Here is a 14,813-nt window from a genome sequence, read left to right as displayed (position 1 = left end):
AAGGAGTGCAGTCCAGACACTGCCCTGGGAAGGAAGACTGTAACTCACAGGAACGTCCGCATCCCTCCTCAATCACGCCTCCAACTCCTTCAATAACTGGTGCCCTGGGACCATCCTACATTGACTTTGGGATTGGCTCACAGACTAGAGAGCCCTCTCCAGCACAGGCTTGGTAAGTCCCCAAAAGCAGGTGTGGAACCACAGGATGCTCACCCACCTCATTAAAATAGGGGTTGTTCCCCATTTTGATTCTCGTCCTGTACACGTGGTCTCCAATGAAGACCTTCACCACGGGCTTGATGTTGTTTCCCTGGAGCTGACGGCCTTCAATGATCCTCACACGCACCTGCAGTGAGAAATACAGTGGTATGATTTAAAGGGTCCCAGGGCAGGGATGTTCTGTTAGCCCAGCTGGGCTCCACTGCTGGAACTGGTCCCAATGCCACCCTGACCTGAGGCACCATTGGAGGTGGGACGTGCCAATGACAAAGCAACCCCAGAATAATAATATCCATTTCTGTTATTTCCCAAGGCATCCGCTCCATCCAAGGTAGCAGGATGAAGCCCATGGATGAAGGAACATAGAGCTGGGATCCTCGTATCCTACGATGGAGAGGGAACTAATCCTGGTACACTAGGTCTATCGCTGTGGGGAAAGGACTGACTTGGCCATTGAGACCCATGTACTGACCACCTTTACTGCTGGGCCTGGGCTATATCGGGGGGGAATCTCTCTTTGACAGATCTCATCTTGGCATGGTTCGCAATACCTGGAAGTCCTGTTTTTTGTCTGCGAGTTCTCTTCTGGGATTTATTCGGCTGCTGATTCCTTCCCTCTGATGATCCTTTCCTGTAATACTCCGGATGGCTGTGGTGACCCCGCCGTGTGCCCCTGGGGATGGTCAGAAAGGGAATGGATTGGTCTGGGGTGGATGACTGGAAGAATCATCCTTTCCCACAGACCAAGTCAGAAGAAACATTCTCTGCTCCTTCTTTGGCAGTTTTGTCAAGGAAGGTGTCAGACATAGGAGCTTTAATTCCACTTGTTTGACACATTGTGCCTGTGATTGCAAAGTGTTCAGGGTCAAAGCAGTTAAGTGAGAATCTGTGACACAGACAACTGGACGTGAGGAGGCTAAAAGCATGTCCCATTATAAATGCCCCATTACATGCAGTGTGCATGATCTCCTGAATACACACGTATCACATTGTGCCAATGCGGGGGTGAGCTCTGATCTTCACAGGGATCAGTTGTGAGTCCTGCTGCACACCTGCACAGATGGGTAAGGGGTAAAAGGAGATCCCGTAAATCCCTGAGCAGGCTACCCACGTTGCTGGAGGCTGTGCAGGGGGTGAGGGGCTGCATGTGGGCTAGGCGGGGAGAAGACTGAATGAGTCTGGTCACTGCCCCTCACAATTCGTTGGTTCCAAGGCCAGAAGGGACCACTGTGATCATCTCATCTGACCTCCTGTATAACACAGGCCAGAGACCTGCCCCACAATAATCCCTAGCGCAGATCTGTTAGAAAACCACCAAGTCTTGATTTGAAAATTGCCAGTGATGGAAAATCCACCATGACCTTTGGTAAGTTTTTCCAATGGTGAATTTAATTACTATTGCTGTTAAAAATGTATGTCTTATTTCCAGTCTGAATTTGTCTAGCTCCAACTCCTAGCCATTGGACTGTGTTATGCCTTTCTCCACTAGACTGAAGAGCCCATTATAAAATATTTGTTCCCCATGTAGATACCGATAGACTGTGATAGCTCAGTGGTTTGAGCATTGGCCTGCTACACCCAGGGTTGTGAGCTCAACCCTTGAGGGATCTGGGGCAAAAATTGGGGATTGGTCCTGCTGTGAGCAGGGGGTGGGACTAGATACCTCCTGAGGTCCCTTCCGACCCTGATAGTCTATGATATGTCACCTCTTAACCTTCTTTTTGTTAAACGAAATAGATTGAGCTCCTTGCGTCTATCACTATAAGGCAGGTTTTCTAATCCTTAGATCATTCTTATGGCTTTTCTATGAATCCTCTCTAATTTATCAACATCTTTCCCGGATTGGGGACACCAGAACTGGACAAAGTGTTCCAGCAGTGGTCGCACCAGTGCCAAATACAGAGATAAAATAAGCTCTTGACTCCCTCTCAAGATTCTACTTGTTACGCGTCCGATGATCACATTAGCCATTTTGGCCATTTTCCAGGGACCTTATGCATAGCCCCCAGTTATTTTTAGTCACTGTTTCCCAGGATAGAGTCCCCCCCGTGCTGAAAGTATGGCCTACATTTTTTGTTTTATATTTAGCCATATTAAAACACATATTGTTTGCTTGTGCCCAGTTTACCAAGTGTATCCAGATCACTCTGTATCAGTGACCAGCCCTCTTCATTAGTTATCACTCCCCCAATTCCTGTGCCATCTGTTAACTTTATCAGGGATGATTTTATGTTTTCTCCCAGATCATTGATAAAAATGTTATATAGCGTAGGGCCAAGAACAGATCCCTGCAGAACCCCACTAGAAACACACTTGCTTGATGATGATTCCTTTTGTACAATTATATCTTGAGACCTATCAGTTAGCGAGCTTTATATCCATTTAATGTGTACCATGTTAATTTTATATCATTCTCATCATAAAGTTAGTTTGACAGGATCTATTTTCCATAAACCCATGTTGATTGGCACTAATTATATTACCCTCCTTGAATTCTTTATTAATTGAGTCCCATATCAGCTGCTCTATTACCTTGCCTAGGATCGATGTCATACTGACAGGTCCATAATTACCCAGGTCATCCCATTCACTGTTTTTAAAAATTGGCACAGTATTAGCCTTTCTCCAGACTTCTGGAACTTCCCCAGTATTGCAAGACTCATTGAAAAATCAAATTAACAGTCCAGTGAGCTCCTAAGACAGCTCTTTAAAAACTCTTGGATGCAAGTTATCCGGAGTTGCTGATTTAAAAATTTCTAATTTAGTCACTTCTGTTTAACATCCTCATGGCATACTAGTAGAATGGAAAGAGTATTATCATCACCATATGAAGAAATTACATCCCAAATATGTTTTTATTTGTCCCTAATGCACACCAGAAATATTTATTGAACACTTCTGCCTTTTCTGCTTTATTACTTATAATTGTACCATTTCCACTGAATAATGCACCAATACCATTGTCAGGATTCTTTTTGTTCCTAATATTCTTAAAAATCTCCTTTTTATTGTCCTTAACTCTTCTGGCCATAGATTTCTCCTTCTTTCCCTTTGCTTCCCTTTACAATTTTCTACAATTAATAGCTTGATTTATATTCATGACTATCAACTTCCCCTGTCTTCCATTTGTTATGTATATTTTTTTATTTTTCATATCCGCCTTCACTTCCCTGCTAAATCAGGTTGTTTTTTTTAAACTGGTATGGCTTTCTTTCCTGGTTGTGGGATTGTGGCTTTTGGGACATCTGTTACAGTGTTCTTAAACAATTTCCAATGATCTTTCATATTTTCCTAATTAAATTCTTCCTCCCAGATTATTTGGATCATAATTGTTTTCAGTTTTGTGAATTTGGCTCTTTTAAAGCACCAAGTCTATCTATCTATCTATCGATCTATCCTCTTCCTCCCCATCTATCTATCTATCTATCCCCATCCACCCCATCTATCTATCTATCTATCTATCTAATCTAATCTATCTATCTCACTTGTCAGGACTTTATTCTGTTTGCACATTATATAGATGATCAAATCATGATCCTCTCTACCAAAGCTACCATTAATTTTTAGTCCTGTAATAAGTTCCTCTTTATCTGTTAAGATGAGGTCTAATATAGATTTCCTCCATGTCGGATGCAGCACTTTTAGATTTAGGAAATTGCCATCTATAATATTCAGAAATTCCAGGGATGTTCTGGTACTGGCAGCATGAGACATTTAACAGGTATCACTCAAACTGAATTCCTGCCCACTGTGTCAGCCCATGTCCAAGTGTTGGTGCAGAGAGGGAAGCAAGCTATGTTAGCCAAAAGGCTGCTACTTCACTTCCCCATGGGAGCAAGGGGGAAGTAGGGACTAGACCGTGACTCCCGAAGTCACAGTGTGGCCCCAGCCCACAGAGATTAGAGTTGGCAAAGGACCTATCAGATCATCTTGCCCATCCTCTCCTGAGCCAGGTGGTGCTGTCCCATGTGCCCCATTCTCCAGGGCGTTGTCCAGTTCAGTTTTACATGACCTAAGTGATGGCGCCTCTACCACTTCTCTTAGGAGATGATTCCTCAGGGCACAGGGAGGAAATGGGCATCATAACGGTCTCGGGAACTGGTAGGAACAGTCACGTACTCATCATGGGGTGGGGATGTGTGAGATGAAGTCAGGTTGGGGGTACTTTTCCCCTCCCCCCCATGCTTTTCCCCCAAACTCAAGAAAACTCCCCTCACAAGAAACCAAGGCCAAGTTGGTTTGGAAAATATAAACAGGATAAACTACATTTACAGCACAGGACTGACACGCCAACAGATGCTCACTTACCTTCACCACTGGCTTTTTGTTTTCCTGACTCCCCTATTGCCTTGAGTCCTGGAGGGGTGTAGGAGGCACTTAAATTGATGGTACACTGAAATTCAGCAACAAATAGAATTAAAGCACCTCTATGGGTTTGAGAGTAGCAGCCGTGTTAGTCTGGATCCGCAAAAAGAACAGGAGTACTTGTGGCACCTTAGAGACTAACCAATTTATTTGAGCATAAGCTTTCGTGAGCTACAGCTTTGGGTGTAGGTGTAGTGACACTGTTCTGGGCCCAAGAGCAGAGGGTACCCTACCCAGAGTTCATTGCAGAGTTGCACACAAATACCATGCAGGCTCTGTTTGTTTCCAATACGCTAATGGCCCCAAACACTGCACATTACTCTAAGGGTGCAGGGGCTTTTCCTTTAGTGCAGAGGTCCCCAAACTGTGGGACGCACCCCCCCAGGGGGGCATGGAGGAATGAGCACAGGTCAGCCCCCATGAGGGGGCAGGGAAGGAGCGCTGCCAAGCCCCGCTCCTGGCCCTGGCCCCAGCTGCGGACCCTGCGCCTAGGGCTCCGCTCCTGGCCCCGTGCCTGGGGTCCTGGCTGCTGGCCCTGGGGCTCTGCTACCAAACCCACCCCTGCTCCCAGCTAGGACCCCAGCCTTGGCCCTCTTATCCCTGTCCACATCCCCTCCTCCTGGAGCCGCAGCCCTGCTGCAAGGTAAAAAGATTGGGGGCCATTGGGGTAACCTGTGTGTGTTGGTCTAATTCTCTAGGTGCCCATCCTTGCCCCCCAAATGCCCTGGGGCAGGGTAAGTGTGAGGAGGCTGGTCCTAGGGTCCCCATCCCTGTTACCATTACCCAGCATGCCCAGTGCTGTCCCGCCATCCTGCTGCCCAGCCTGCTCCACGGGACCTGCACAGCACTGCAAGAACTCACTCTTTCTCCCGCACCCCTGGCTCTCTGTCTCTCACGCTCACCCTCCCTCCAGGGGGAGACTGTCAGGGGATTTCCTGCGCTCCCCTCAGGAGGGAGAGACAGTCAGGGGATTGCCCGCACTCCCCTCAGGCCGGGGGACACAGTCAGGGGATCTCCCGCACTCCCCTCAGTCAGGGGGAGACAGTCAGGGGATTGCCCGCACTCCCCTCAGACAGGGGAGACTGTCAGGGGATTGCTCGCACTCCCTCAGGCAGGGGAGACAGTTGGGGGATCACCCGCACTCCCCTCAGTCCGGGAAGACAGTCAGGGGATCACTCACATTCCCTCAGGCAGAGTTGTCCTCCTCTCATTGTCCCAGCGATCGCATTAGTCAGTCTTTCATCCCCACAAGGTTCGCCCAATTACAAGGCTCAACACCGTTGGCAAGGTGAGCACACTGCAGTTTTCACCATCTCTCATCTACCCAGCAACAAGTGTGGCTCCCTTTCTCATCAGACTCATTAACCCAGGTTACAATCGTTAGACCCATTTTACAGATGGGGAAAACTCCAGCAGGAACCATCCCTCTACTGATGATCAATCCAGGAGAGACCCATCAGACCCTAACACTGTCTAGGAGGATGTGAGTATGACTGTAGCTATGTGCATGGATGTATCTAGGATTTGATATGCTGTGATATTCATAACTTTGCTGGTAACTTGAATAAAATTGATAAAATATATTAGACCTTGTTCTTGTGAGTGTCTGTGTTACTTTCCTTGGTCTTCATGTGTTCCTGTAAGCTATAGATCTGAAACAAGTGGCAGTGGTAACTCTATTGAACTTTCAGAGTGGGAGCCATGTTAGTCTGTATCAGAAAAAACAACGAGAAGTCCTTGTGGCACCTTAGAGACTAACAAATTTATTTGGGCACAAGACTTTCATGTGTTAGAACCCACTTCATCAGATGCATGGAGTGGAAAATACAGGAGCAGGTATCAATACATGAAAAGATGTAACTTGCCTTACCAAGTGTGAGGTCAGGCTAACGAGATAATTCAATTGACAGCAGGATACCAAGGGAGGAAAAATAACTTTTGAAGTGGTAATGAGAGTGGCCCATTTCAGACAGTTGACAAGAAGGTGTGAATAACAGTAGGAGAAAATTAGTATTGGGGAAAATTAAGTTTAGATTTTGTAGTGACCTAACCACTCCCAGTCTCTATTCAGGCCTAATCTGATGGCATCCACTTTGCAAATTAATTCCAGTTCTGCAGTTTCATGTTGGAGTCTTTGAGAGTAGCAGCCATGTTAGTCTGTATTCGCAAAAAGAAAAGGAGTACTTGTGGCACCTTAGAGACTAACAAATTTATTTGAGCATAAGCTTTCGTGAGCTACAGCTCACTTCTTGATAGCCTCTAAGGTGCCACAAGTACTCCTTTTCTTTTCATGTTGGAGTCTGTTTTTGAAGTTTTTTTTGTTGAAGAATTGCCACTTTTAGGTCTATTACTGAGTGACCAGAGAGATTGAAGTGTTCTCCTACTGGTTTTTGAATGTTATGATTCCTGATGTCAGATTTGTGTCCATTTATTCTTTTGCGTAGAGACTGTCCGGTTTGGCCAATGTACATGGCAGAGGTGCATTGCTGGCACATGATGGCATATATCACATTGGTAGATGTGCAGGTGAACAAGCCCTTGATGGTGTGGCTGATGTGGTTAGGTCCTATGATGGTGTCCCTTGAATAGATATGTGGACAGAGCTGGCACTGGGGTTTGTTGCAGGGTTTGGTTCCTGGGTTGGTGTTTCTGTTGTGTGGTGTGTGGTTGCTGGTGAGTATTTGCTTCAGGTTGGGGGGCTGTCTGCAAGCGAGGACTGGCCTGTCCCGCAAGGTCTGTGAGAGTGAGGGATCGTCCTTCAGGATAGGTTGTAGATCTTTGATGATGCGCTGGAGAGGTTTTAGTTGGGGGCTGTAGGTGATGGCTAGTGGCGTTCTGTTACTTTCTTTGTTGGGCCTGCCCTGTAGTAAGTGACTTCTCAGTACCCTTCTGGCTCTGTCAGTCTGCTCCTGTATTTTCCACTCCATGCATCTGATGACGTGGGTTCTAGCCCACGAAACCTTATGCCCAAATAAATTGGTTAGTCTCTAAGGTGCCACAAGGACTCCTCGTTGTTTCTATTGAACTTGAGAGTGTAGCCACCAGAGCCGAACTCACAGTGGTGCAAAACAACATCGCTAAATTCACGTTAAATAAAAATAGGCTACACTATTGTGATAATTAACCCTACAAATTTACCCTAATTTCAAATTCAACTGTAAAAAGTGAGAGTGAGTTTATAAGATCACAATTACTTATAAGAACAAACATCGCTGGGCAAAAGTAGGAAAGGGAGACAGACAGACTGAATTAGTCCCAACAAAGAGGCCTCCTGATATAACTCAAGGACTGTTTTAAGATCATGCCTGGTAACAAGAGAGATGGGTTATTCTGCCCACCCATCCCTTTGTGGGTCTGTCATGGGGTGTATGTACCCCATGCTAGCCCAGCAACCAAAGGATTAATATAGGCACTGCCGGCCACTGCTGATTGGCAGTCTCTCAGCAGCTGGGAAGCAGCGGAGCAGGGTGGCTACCAGAGGAGCGAGCAGGCTGCAGAAAGGAGCTCCTGCCAGCAAGCTACCAAAGACCCACCCAGAGACAACAGCTCAGAGATCCAGGGGAGGGGAGGAAGGAGCTCAGGGCATTGTCAAAGTTGAAGAATCCTGATCCTGCTGATCTAGCTTAAGGGCCCGAGGTGGACTGGTCAGGCCTGGGTTCCCCTACTCACCCCCTGATGGAATTGGGCGTGGAGAAAAGATAGGCCCCCAGTCACCGGGAATAGACTGTCAGTCCCACTAGGCTGTGAGCCCAGAGGCTGTGCCATGCTTGGCCAGAGGGGGCACTGTTACACTGATGCCCCGTCTCACAGGGTCCTTAAAAAAAGAGACTTTGGGGAGAAAAATTGGCTACTGGAGTGAGCTTATCATTATGGCTGCCACCCCACCCATCTCCTGGGACCCTGGGACGCCACCATCATGATGCCGAGCGATGTCCTAACCAGACCGGGCCAGAGAGAGGGACCCAGATGACATCATCACTCCACCGGCTCCAGCTGAATCCCAACCTGGGATGAAATGGGATCGGGCTAATCGCAGCTCCAGACAGCTCAACTAACTTCTTTTCCACTCAAGGACAGTTAATACCATCTTCGATGCTATCTAACAGACTGTCAAACACCGGGGAAGCGGGAGGTTTCCCTTCTGAAAACTCTCTCCAGCGAACGGGACCGGGAACAAGGGATGTAGTTCAAAGGAACACCTTACTTAATGTTTTGTATTTCAAAGGCTTTCACTGTTCCCTCTTCTTTTCTGTACCTTTAGTAAAAGGCTAAAATGTTGTTTCCTTGTGGGTTTGCCATGGTACAAAGCAGGCCGAGATCTCTGCACACCAAACCCCGGATGTTTTTGGACACTGTTTGACCTTGGACAATGACCGGGTTACGTTAGCACCTTTGGCTCATTTATTGCATCTAAATTAAGACAACAGGATGCCCCTTCTCTAAATCCTTCTTACTTACGCCTGTCGGTTGGTGGCCACTATCCAGGAGGGGCAGGTCCTTCAGGGTGAGTACGCTGCTTGGTTTTGCAGCAAGAGATGTTAGAAATACAGTAGCGGAGCCCAGATCCCTGGAGGATAGAAACACCTGCTTGTCAGTAGCACTAACATTCCCCCGGCCCCAATGCCAGGAAGGGAGTCTCACCTTGATGGACTCAGTGAGGGTCACAAGATGTGAGAAGGGCAGCCAGTGCTTTGCTTTGAAAGGATGGAGGAGCCCTGTGGCCCAGCAATTAATGCCATACAAAAGACTTGGTTAGATTCCTCAGTGCCGGACTCCCCTCTTTGCAGAGAGAGGGTCCTGGGCAGGGGCAGGGGCTGGTACATTCTGATTTTGAGAGGGTATTTGGGGGTACAGCAGAATTGTTACTGCTTGGAAATGACCATTTAGTCTTTGTCTTGCCCAGGAAAGGCAGCAAAGCTTAGGTCAGGGGTAGCTGGCATGTGTTAAATCCAAGCTACATGTGACCATATTCCTAGTTGAGACCAAGCTTTAGAAGAAGGAGCAACAAGAGAACCTCATCTGGTCTCCTTGGCTGGAAGGCAAATACTGTATTATGTGTGGGAGTGTGTGCGTGTGGATACGAAAGGCTGCAAAAGGATTAAGAAGGGCCCTCCCCCAAAGAGCCCAAGAGGCTCCGTCTTTACTTGCTGTTGGCAATTCACCTTTTTGTAGCCAAGTGACCCCACTCCTGGAGCTGTACGTCCACAAAGGAAGCGCTGTCCAGGGGCCGATCACCCAGGAACCACACCAGCGTCTGCAGGCGAAGCAGTACAATATACACTTCACTGTACACTGTGGGTCTGATCCTGATTTCACTGACACTGGAGTTACTCCCGATTTATACTGGAGTGACATCTGAATCGATCCCCGGAGAGGGGCAAGGAGACAAAGATGAACAGGTCTAGAATTGTTGCTCAGGTTAAACATATATAGCGCCCACGGCATTGCAACCAATGGGGGATACTCATGAGTTTGAAGAGGGAAGTCGGGGCTGGCGGTCAGGAAAACCCCAGGTGTTGTGAGAGGGCCTCCAAATCAGTTATGCTGCCCCTTGCAATTGCGTGATGAAAAACAGCTAGAAGACCAGCCCCTTGGGGGCTGTTGATTGGCCTCTGTTGCATATCTGCTCTCTCTGGGTCACTGGTTCCCTGTGGGCTCAATTTTTACCTCTTCTCTTACTAACCCATGTTGCTCAGTCGTCTGCTATTCTGGGTATGTCTACACTGCAAAGAAACACCAGCAGCAGTGAGTCTATAGACCCAGGCTCACCGGGCTCAGGCTACAGGGCTAAAAATAGCCAGGGACATGTTCCCACTCTGGCTGGAGCACGGGCTCTGAAACCCAGTGAAGGGGCAGGTCTCAGAGCCTGAGTGTCAATGTCTACACTACTATATGTAGCCCGAGCCCTGTGAGCTTGCATGTGTAGACTCAGGCTCCGTGACTCACTGCGGTGGGATTTTTTTTTTTTTTTTTTTTGCAGTGCAGATGCACAGTGGCCTGGAGGACTTAGACTCATAGACTTTAAGGCCAGAAGGGACCATTGTGATGATCTATTCTGACCTCCTGTGGGGGGAGGGATAGCTCAGTGGTTTGAGCATTGGCCTGCTAAACCCAGGGTTGTGAGTTCATAGAATCATAGAATATCAGGGTTGGAAGGGACCTCAGGAGGTATCTAGTCCAACCCCCTGCTCAATCCTTGAGGGGGCCATTTGGGATCTGGGACAAAAATTGGGGATTGGTCCTGCTTTGAGCAGGGGGTTGGACTAAATGACCTCCCGAGGTCTCTTCCAACCCTGATATTCTACAATTCTCCTGCACATTACAGGACACAGAACCTCACCCACCCGCTCCTGTAACAAACCCCTAACCTCTGGCTGAGTTACTGAAGTCCTCAAATCATAGTTTAAAAACCCCAAGCTACAGAGTATCCATCATTTACTCTAGTTCAAAACAGCAAGTGACCCGTGCCCCACGCTGCAAGGAAGGCGACCACCCCCACCGCGCCCTGGGTCTCTGCCAATCTGACCAGGGACAATTCCTTCCCGACCCCAAATATGGTGATAAGTTAGATCCTGAGCATGTGGGCTAGGCCCACCAGGCAGATACCTGGGAAATAATTCTCTGTAGTAGCTCAGAGCCCTCCTCATCTAGTGTCCCATCTCTGGCCATGGGAGATATTTGCTGCTAGCAGTCACAGATCGGCTACATGCCATTGTAGGCTGTCCCATCATACCATCCCCTCCATAAACTTCTCAAGCTCAGTCTTGAAGCCATTTAGGTTTTTGCCCCCCCACTGCTCCCCTTGGGAGGCTGTTCGAGAACTTCACTCCTCTGATGGTTAAAAACCCTTGTCTAATTTTGAGCCTAAACTTGACAAATGTGCTAGCAGCATGGAGTCTGCCAGGCTGAAACAGAGGCCTGAGGTGGCTGCACCCATGTATTCACACCCTACACACTAGTGTAATAATCCTTGTACAAGGCATGCTTGGAGGTATCACCTGAAAACTCATAATTTGCTGGTCAGTATCATCATGGTAAAATGCATATAGTAACATTATATGTAAAGTTATGAACATAAGCTGAAATCATGATTGAAGTATGTTTCCCAGATAAATCTGGAGAGTGGTTAAACCAAAGACAAAAGGGCAAGCTGACACGCCAGCCAGGTATCAGCAAAGCTAATGGGCCTTTACCTACCAAGTGGCCGGTCTTTGGCAAGGAAGGGGGGCAGGGACAAAGAGATCTGCATCTTAGCAAAGAAACAGCAGGAAGTCTCCTTCTTCCTGCAGACTGCCTGTCTCCTGGTTTTTAGCTGGAAATGCTTTTCAAAGAGGGACTAAAAACTATAAAAAGGAGGGGGCAAACACCCAAGTCACCCCCCTCTCTCTCCCTACCTATCTCATTCTCTGCACCTGAGAAAACAAAAGAAGCAGCCATTGGACCCTGGGGGAGGGGAACTGACATGAAGAGTTTGGTCAGTAATGCTGCTGGAAGCATGTGGTGAGAAACTTTGCTTTGGAACTAATATAGTTTGTTACATTAGACACTAGAAAGTGTTTTATCTGTATTTTTCTTGTAAGCCTTTCTGACTTTTATGCCTCATTGCTTGTACTCTCTTAAAATCTCACCCTTTGTAGTTAATATACTTGTTCTATTGTTTTATCTAATATAGTGTGTTTAAAGTGCCTAGATAACTCCATTGAGGGTGGCGAGTTGTGTGTATATTATTCCCTTGAAGGAATAATGGACTTAATAGATTTGGACTGTCCAGGAGAGGGGTGGGCAGTACAAGACATACATTTCTGGGGGAAAATCCAGGACTGGGGGTGTGCTCGGGTCACCCTGCAGTATAACCACGGCTGGTAAAAGACAAGAGGATAACCCAAGTGTGGCTGGCAGGCTGCAGTACACACAATCTGGGAGTGACTTGCATGCTGGTGGCTGTTTGAGAGCAGTCCACGTTGGAGGCTACAGCAGCAAGGCACTGCAGAGGCATCCCAAGTTACAGGACAGGGGTGACACAGCTGCTCATTGGTCTGGATTGTACCCTGGTAGGTCCCACCTATTCCAAGCTTTTCTTTGACCATCCTGTACTCGTAGTACATATTCATATATGGTTCAGTCATGGATTGCAAAGGTTTCAGGGACCTATATGATAAGGTCATGTTCTAGGACCCTGTAGAGAGCCGTAGGGCTGGTGGCAGGTGCTAGGAATAATTTCTGCTGACTCACCTGACAACCAGATGGGAGAAAGCTTGGGCTGAGTTTTCTGTTTTGTTATAAAAACCATAATACATGCAAACCCCAGGGAGATGGTAAATTCAGAGCAGTGTATATGTGTGCGCTTGCATGCACATGCTGTGTTAGGAGCAGAGTGGGAACACCACCTGCTTACAGGGTCTTACCTCATTCCAAGTAGGATTCTGTTCCTTCTGTATGACTCTTGTACTTCTTGTGACATCTAAGAGAAATTAGACATACCATGGATTCCCCCAGCTTGCAGCTCCATGGAAGTGGTGGTGTCTGAAAGTGTGTGTGAGGAAGGAACACAGCCCATGTTTACTGTGTTCTCTGGGTCAGGTCTCTTTTTCTTATGATATCCAGTGTTGACCCCAGCCTGCTTTTGCAGGGAACAATCTTGCACTGGGAGGGAGATGGACTGGATGAGTGAATTGGTCTTTTCCATCTCCAGGCTATTTCATAAATTCAGAGATTCCAAGGCCAGAATGGACCACTGTGCTCATCTAGTCTGACCACCTGGATACCACAAGCTAGAGCACAGCCCTGAAGGTCAAATGCCATACAGAAGTCTAAACTTCCAAAAGTTTCTAAGGGATATCGATGGCCAGTTGCCATTAATTTTAATGAAATCTCGGCATCCAAATCTCCCAGGGGGCTTTGAAATCTCAGCCTTCATGTCTATGAATCTACGCTTTCTTCTCTTGTTTTTGTTTTGACCTGCTCTGTGCTTTGGGCAGACCCCTTAAAAATGCTGCTCTGAGCCCCTTTAACTCCTGAAGGCACTCCCCTTGGGAAATCCTTGAGACACTCCTCTCCCCAGCCCATCACTACCCCAAAGTCTGTGGATCCTGTCACAGGGGTGAGATTGGCCCTTTCAGAGAGAGCAGGGCCAGTGCACTTGTGTCACATCAGCTGACCCAGATTCAACTTTAAAAGAGGACACCTGGATCTGGGGAAAGAGAGGCCAGGTGAGTGAGAACTCGGAGGCTGCCGGAGGGCTGTCAGGGTCCCCTGGGAGGGGAGGCAGTGAGCGCCTGAGAGGAACTGTTCTAAAAGGGGGCCTCCAGGGAGAAAAGCCCTGGGGGGTGGTGCTCTTGAAAGAGAGCACAGAAGCAGGAGTCAGGAGCTGCAGGACTTCCTGGGGAGGGGAGGCCATGAGAGTCTGAGAGGGAAAGGGGAGAAATCCCTTGGGAATTGTAGCCAGGGTGAGATTTTGTTTAAGTTTGGAAAATAAACCTGCCGAAAAGAGACGTGGGTGTGGCGGAGTCGTTACCAAGATGGGGAGAAGCCCTGCCTTGTTACAATCCCCAGCTGCACAGTTCATGCACGGAGGGGCTTCTTGTCTTGTCCTTCTATACTTAGTAGATTCATTTCCTCTGTGCCACTCAGCCAGGAAGAGGAGGAGGCCCTTAATGTCCAGAGACCACTTTGTGATCCTCAAACAAAATGCACCCGAGAAAGGCAGAGGAGGATCAGTTATCTCCTGGAAAATGCTAAACAAACTGCTGTTACCTCTGAAGCTGGCAGACACGTGTGAGTCGGGTGTGGTGAATTTTGCAGTTGGGATGTTAGCAGACAGAATGATGAGGTGTAGCATTTCTGCTCCCTTCTTCACGGCAAATGGCTTTATTCTGCAATGATGCAAGCCCTTCAGTCCTTTCTTATTTCCCCTTCACTCTGCCCCATCCCTGTTTTTGTCCCGCTGGGGGGCTGTTAGTAGTAATAGCTCCTGTGTTTACAGCTTACCTCCTAATGCCACTCGGTGGTTTTGTCTCAGAAGTCCTGTCTGGATGGAATGCGATTTCCGTTTCCAGGAAGTAGATCAGAACAAGGAGTGACATCATATAGAGGAAAGGGTCAAATAGCGCATCCAGGAAGTGATGCCATAATAGGAAGGAAAGAGGCTTCCATTCATAGACCAGCTATGTTCAGCTGTTTAATCATGTGGTATGGTTTTTGAGATAAAACCTGACGTGCTGACCACTTTG

General features: G+C 47.6%; 1 protein-coding gene across 1 annotated transcript in view; it reads right to left on the bottom strand.

The window, feature by feature from the left end:
* The window catches only part of FER1L5 (fer-1 like family member 5), an 84,750-nt gene extending 70,328 nt beyond the window's left edge, over window positions 1–14,422 (bottom strand). Inside the window, exons 1-7 of the mRNA XM_074939910.1 lie at window positions 14,338–14,422; window positions 12,990–13,045; window positions 9,747–9,838; window positions 9,043–9,151; window positions 4,528–4,612; window positions 771–892; window positions 218–346 (exon numbers count right to left, since the gene is read on the bottom strand). Of these exons, the coding sequence (XP_074796011.1) occupies window positions 218–346; window positions 771–892; window positions 4,528–4,612; window positions 9,043–9,151; window positions 9,747–9,838; window positions 12,990–13,045; window positions 14,338–14,422 (678 nt within the window). The remainder of the gene's footprint in view (window positions 1–217; window positions 347–770; window positions 893–4,527; window positions 4,613–9,042; window positions 9,152–9,746; window positions 9,839–12,989; window positions 13,046–14,337) is intronic.
* Between the last annotated feature and the right edge of the window lie 391 nt (window positions 14,423–14,813).

The sequence above is a fragment of the Natator depressus genome, chromosome 26, assembly GCF_965152275.1.
Source record: "Natator depressus isolate rNatDep1 chromosome 26, rNatDep2.hap1, whole genome shotgun sequence".
NCBI lineage: Eukaryota > Metazoa > Chordata > Testudines > Cheloniidae > Natator > Natator depressus.
The sequence above is the reverse complement of the archived record's forward strand: the minus strand, read 5'-3'. Positions and strand labels throughout refer to the sequence as shown.